The sequence below is a fragment of the Leucoraja erinacea genome, unplaced genomic scaffold, assembly GCF_028641065.1.
Source record: "Leucoraja erinacea ecotype New England unplaced genomic scaffold, Leri_hhj_1 Leri_352S, whole genome shotgun sequence".
Lineage (NCBI taxonomy): Eukaryota > Metazoa > Chordata > Chondrichthyes > Rajiformes > Rajidae > Leucoraja > Leucoraja erinaceus.
The window spans coordinates 1,459-8,256 of NW_026576253.1; the positions used below are offsets into that span (position 1 = coordinate 1,459).

The 6,798-nt window shown below is 46.1% G+C and overlaps 1 protein-coding gene across 1 annotated transcript; it reads left to right on the plus strand.

The window, feature by feature from the left end:
- Window positions 1–4,070: 4,070 nt before the first annotated feature.
- On the plus strand, window positions 4,071–5,548 carry LOC129693573 (uncharacterized). The gene has a single exon (XM_055630372.1). The coding sequence runs from the start codon at window positions 4,184–4,186 to the stop codon at window positions 4,994–4,996; it is 813 nt and encodes a 270-aa protein (XP_055486347.1). The 5' UTR covers window positions 4,071–4,183; the 3' UTR covers window positions 4,997–5,548.
- The last annotated feature ends 1,250 nt before the right edge of the window (window positions 5,549–6,798 follow it).

The window sequence follows — 6,798 nt, forward strand, 5'->3', positions numbered from 1 at the left end:
AACGACTTGAGCGGTTCCTCTCTCTCTCTGTCTATCTCTCTTTGTTTTCTTTTTTTCTCTCTCTCTACTAAGGGCTTATAGGCCTCGTTGAGACATCCGTGATTTGTCGGGTTGAGATACGGGGGTTGAGGTATGTATCTGGCTTATTGAGATATCCGAAGAATTGTCGGGTTGAGAAATAAGTGGCGTTGTATATTAAGTTTAAAACGTCTGCCAGATTGAGAAACTGGGGTCTCGAGTAGCGAGTCGGCCTGGTTGATATATTTTGAACGATTCGGAATTAAGAGGTCTGCTTTCTCTTTCTCTCTCTCTTTCTCTCTATCTATCTATCTATGGGGAATGCTCTGGATAACAGTGGGGGGAACCCCCGTCCAACATATGTGTTATTTGAATCCTAAGTATAATAAGAAATTTAGAATGTTAAGTTACAAGTTGACCAAACAGTTGGGGGATGAAGCCTGGCCAGTAGGGGGCACATGGAATGTCGAGACAATTAAAAAAGCAGAGGTGTTGATACGGGAAAGGAAGGCAGGAAAGAAATGGAAGAAGGGAATTAAAACGTGGAAAGCAGATGCAGAGAAGAAGCATGAGGAGAGTAGAGATCAAAGTTGGATGGATACTGCGTGTAAACAAGGGATAGAGTTACGAAATAAAGATGGCACTATGAAGCGATGGAAAGTATTGCAACTAGAATGCCAGTGGGCAGTGGAACAAGAGAAAATCATTAAGAGACAGGCGGGAGGTGAAAAACAGGTGATGGTTAGTAAAAATAAACCCAGTACTGGTAAATCCTCTGGAGGAGACTTCATGTCTGGCACGACAACCCTGTTTGGTAGTGAAGATGAGGAGTTAGATAATCCTGGGAGACGTCCACCTCCCTACGTCCTACCAGTAGCAATTGCATCCTTACCTTTGGCAGCTCCGTCAGTAATATCCATATACCCCGAAGTTCCGACCTTACAAAGCTACGGTGAAATACTAAAGGAAGACATGAGTGAGCTGACGGAAAGTGTCCAAGATGAAGCGATTAACACGGTGGGATCAATTGGGGAGCGAGTAAAAACAAACCCTAGAGGGACTGCACAGAACCTCCCTATGAGAGCGGTGCCAAACCATAGGCCAGGAGACGTCAATCAGGCCGATACCATGCAAATATACGCACCGTGGAGACCACACGAGCAATGTATGATACGGGATAAAGCCCCAGACCGCCATAAGACCCCGCAGGAATTTGTAGAATACCTCCGCAGTACGGTAGAATATTATCAGGCTACAGACCGTGATATTTGGTCCATGACCTTGTCACTTTTGTCAGCGGCCGAACAACAGAAGTGGAAGGATGTTATGAAACATCAGACGTGGCAGACACTAAAAGCCGTGCAGGCTCATGCTGACGAGGCAGTTTGTGTAGATTTTATGATGACCAATCTGTTTGAATAAGTCAATTAACATGTCGGTGGTCCTCGATTGTAAGCCCGGTCTTAAGGAAGACCCCCAGTTGTATCTGGATCGTTTCACTAGTATCTATGGAACCTATGCAGGAGACTCTGTATACAATGCAGGCAATAGGTCCCCAGCTTTTAATGCTATGTTAATGAGTTGTCTCCCTCTTAAAGTACAGTCAATGATTAAAACAGACTTAAACTGGTCAGACAACGACATAACCCAGATGAGACGTGCGGTAGCTGCCTTTTGGGCTGACGGTGCTGGAAACACGGCTGCCACCAATGCACCCAGAATAAAAACAGAATATTATATGTGGGATCCAGCAGCTGAGGAATCCTACCAGGCTCTGGCTATAAGACCTGGGAACGGGATGCGCCCTGGTAGAGGAAGGGGTTTTCCACCCAGACCACGATGGGGAGAATTCCAGGGAAGACAAAATCAAAACCATCCAGGGCAGGGAAGATCACATGGTGAGAGGGGAACTGGAGGAAGCTGTTTTCGGTGTGGGGGAAGAGGGCATTGGAAAAGGGAATGTCCCTCTGGTGACTCCGGGGAAGTACGGGGAAGACAGGCTCCGTACTCTACCAACAACCCGTTTTCCCAATGACCCACCCACTTCCCTGTACAGCATCTATTCCCATTAATCGCCAACCCCGATGAAGAACCCATAGAACCCATGATGCTGGGGGACACCAGAGTTCCGTTTTTGATTGATACAGGAGCAACCTCATCTACCCTGAATCAGGAGCTTGCGGCATTTCTTGGAGTTCCCATGTCAGACCATGTAACACGATTATCAGGATTGGACGGGGAAGTACGGTGTTACCCACTAACTCAGCCTCTGATTGTAACCTATGGACAGGAACAATGTACCCTCCCTTTTTCCATTACACCATTTCTTGGCTGCAACCTCGTAGGCAGAGACCTATTGATAGGATTAAAAGCGGGAATTATCTGCACTGACGAGGGAATTCACCTCCAGACCCAGAAGATGATGCACACACACTTCCCAACGCCTCAATGGTGGGCTATTGATCTTTTGTCAGCACCAGTCTTTGGAAATACACCCGATTCACATATAACGTATATAACAATTACAGCACGGAAACAGGCCATCTCGGCCCTACAAGTCCGTGCCGAACAACATGTGACCTTATGTTATGATCCTACGGGTTGCAATACCGAAATGGAAGATTACTTTAGTTCACTGATAGGGGAAGCAACTAGGGTCCACTTGATAGGAAAGATGTCAGGCGAACCTGGCACTGCCTTGATCGTGCAAGTGGAGGAAGGGTTGTGGAAACTGAATGCTTCTCTAGTGGCACCTCATGTAACCACCTCAGTGAGGGCAGACCACTCAGCAAAAGAGCTGGGGTACCCCACCTACGAATTATGCAACCAAGCAAGTAACATACTGGGTGAGCAATATTTTTCTCAGGGAACGTTGGAATAATGGCAAGAGAACCAGATCATTGAAGGAGTTATCAGACGCCATCAGCCAACAACAAACGACATGGACAAACATCAGATTTGGGCGACATCACCGCATGAGGTAGGACTGACTTATTGTGTACCTGTAATGATCACGCTTAAGCCGGATGTCCGCCTCCCTGCAGTTCCCCAATATCCTTTAAAACCAGAAGCAGTGGCAGGAATACAACAGCTGGTGCAGTCTCTTTTACACCAGGGTATATTGGTGCAGTGTCACTCACCATGTAACACCCCGATCTTGTCGGTACCCAAGCCTGGACGCTCAGAGTGGATGCTAGTACAAGACCTCCGTGCAATTAATGAGATCGTTACGCCTATGCACGCCATCGTACCGAACCCCACAACTATCCTGACCCAGGTTCCCGCCTCTGCGACAATCTTCACAGTTATTGACCTACAACTTGCATTCTTTTCAGTCCCACTGCATCCCGATTGCCAATATCTTTTCGCCTTTACATACGAAGGACACCAATATGCATAGACACGCCTGCCACAAGGTTTTGTACATTTGCCCACTATGTTTTCCCAATTACGAGCAGACCAGTTAAAGACATTAACCCTCCCACAAGGCTCCATTGTAATTCAGTATGTTGATGATTTACTTCTGGCCAGCTCTGATGAGGCCAGCAACATTATTGACACTGCAAAGTTATTAGAAGCCTTACATGCTTGGGGGTGTGTGATCCCTCAGAGGAAAGTTAAAGAGGGCAAGAAGGAGGTTAAGTTTCTTGGAGTTATGATCAGTGCCACTGAAAGAGCACTTACTCCAGCAAGAGTGGACCCTATTGTTCGATACCCAAAACCAGAAACCCCTAAACAAATGAGAGCCTTCTTGGGGTTAGTGAACTTTTGCCGTCAGTGGATTCCCAATGTTGTACTTTATACGAAGCATCTATCACCACTGGCGTCTGCAAATGCCGCACAACATTTTCCCCTCGATGAAAAACAGACCTTTATAGCCTTAAAAGATACATTAGCCTCCGCCTCAGCCATCGGAAGACCACTGTATGACAGATCGTTTCAGCTATATGTAACAATAATTCAAGACTGTGTATCAGCCGTACTGACGCAACAACATGGAGATGTTAAACGACCAGTAGCTTCTCAGTTCGCCTGGATGCAGTAGCACGCGGCTACCCCTTACACCCAGATTTTGCCTGGTATACATGCCGCTATCTCAGCTGCCGCAAACATAACTTTACATGAACCGGTAATCGTATTTACAACTCATTGTGTCGCCGCATTAATGAATGCAAGCCAAACGCAATATCTCACCCAGGCACGTCTGGGCCGCTATGAACTGACATTGTTGAATAATCCAAATTTGACCTTTCAGCATTGTTCTACAATAAATCCATCTGCCTTTTTGACAGAGCCACCTGAGCCTTGCACAGAGCCGCCCCACAATTGTGAGATGGCCAATGACTTATTGACAAAAACATGGGAAGGATTGTCTGATATCCCATTGGAAGGCAACATACCATCATGGTTTGTCGATGGCTCCTCTATGGTTATCCCTGAAACAGGACAGCGGGCTTCCGGCTATGCAGTAGTAAACGGGTCACAGATGATTTTGGAAGAAGGAAGGTTTCAGATTCCGTTATCAGCACAACAGGCAGAACTATTTGCCCTAACTCGAGCCTGCATATTAGCAACGGACAAACAAATTAACATCTATACTGATTCCCGATACGCCTTCGGCGTTGCTCATGACTTTGGCGCTCTCTGGCAACACCGAGGATTCCTGACCTCGGCAGGAACACCCATTAAGAATGCCCTTTTTGTGCGTAATTTGCTTATGGCGTTGATGCTACCAGAACAGCTGGCCATTATTAAATGTACTGCACACACTGGTGCTGGGGACCCTATAGCAAAAGGTAATGAATTTGCCTATAGTGTATCCAAGCAAGCAGCCTGTACATCCAAATGCGTGGTGACATCTGATAAACAGATACGAGCAAATAGAACGGTCCTGCCAGATATGAGGGAGGTATGTGCATTACAGAGGGACGCCTCTGATAACCAAACAGAACTGGAAACAAGAGGGCTGTGCCATTGACTCCACCACAGGTCTTTGGCTCGCCCCGCTTGGGCAAGTTTGTGTATCTGATGCATTTTTACCTGTTTTACTAACACACATTCACTCCCTTACCCATGCTGGTAAGGCGGGAATGATAAGGATGACAAAAGAGACGTGGTGGCACCCATAAATTCAGCAAGAGGCACTGAAGCAGGCCTCTGAATGTAAAATTTGCCAACTAAGTAATCCAGGCAAACCAATTAAGATACCCTCAGGGGTGATGCCAATGCCATCACGACAGTTTGAATGCATACAGATTGATTTTATTGAAATGCCAAGGGCCCAGTTTTATAAATATTGCTTAGTGATTTTAGATTTATTTAGCAGGTGGATTGAAGCTCTACCAACCACTAATAATACTGCTGAAACTACAGTAACATTGTTGTTAAGAGAAGTTATTCCCAGGTTTGGCCTACCTACTGTCATAAGCTCGGACAATGGTCCCCATTTTATTGCCACTATTAATAAGGAAAGATGTGCACATTTTAATATCCAACAGCAATTTCACTGTGTACACCACCCACAGGCATCTGGGATGGCATCTGGGATGGTGGAAAGACAAAATGGGGCATTAAAAAACAAAATTACCAAGCTGATGGGAGAAATGGGACAGACATGGATTAAAGTATTACCCTTGGCATTATTTGAAATGAGGGTAACTGTGTTATCCCCAGCAGAAATTATCTACGGTAAACCTCTACGAACCCCCTGGGGAGCAAGCATTACTCATGAAGGAACCTTAGATTTACACGCATTAAACGATGAAATAATTACCTATGTTCAGCGACTCACCCATATTCTGTCAGCATTGCATTTACAGGTAATGGAGTCCCAGAGGCCGCTATCAGATGCTGACCAGTGCGAAATAGTCCAACCAGGGGACTACGTACTTATCAGAAATTGGAACGGCAAGAAACTCGGCCCCCCTTGGAACGGACCATACCAGGTGCTGCTGACTACACCAACAGCAGTGAAGGTTGAAAACCATCCACGTTGGATACATCTCTCCGACTGCAAAAAGATTGGATACAAGGATGGCACGAGTGATGTTCGCTCTACTGACGATCCTAACCATGGCCAGGGTAACATGGACTAATACCTTGAAGAGAACCCGCTGAGTTTCTCCAGCTTTTTTGTGTAACCATGGACTAATACCTATCTGGCTATGTGCCATGAGCTTGCCGTACGGGCACATGGGACTGAATGTTGGGTATGTACTGGTGTTCCGACTAGCAGTAAGGAAGGAATTCCCCTGGTCCCCATTCCATTAAACCTTACCGAGAGTCTAGCGATGAGGGGCTTTTGTAACTTTGCTAAAAAATTGTCATGCCTAAAAATCATACGGATAACAAATACCAAAAACGAAACAATAAACATCACCTATGGAGGCCCGAAATACAATAATTTTGAAGGATGGTACACCCCTCCCTTCAAAGGAGATTGGAAATTGAACGTAACAAATGCAGCAGATATACCCCGACTACAGATAGTAAAAGATCCGCACAGGCCAGTTAATACTACCTGTTTTTGCCACCACCAAGGCACAGGGGAATTCTTGGGAAACAGTACTTGTATGTCAGCTCAGGCAGCCACCATTATCGGCCCACCCCGACCAGTTAATGGCACATATTTTGTATGTGGATCCTGGGCCTACCCATGGTTACCAGGAATGCCGCCGGCTGACGGGGCAACTTGCACAGGGTGTTGTTATGTTGCATATGTGGTCCCACGTATGAGAAGCATGAGCCAGTTGCACCAGCACATGGGGATTTCCAAGCAAA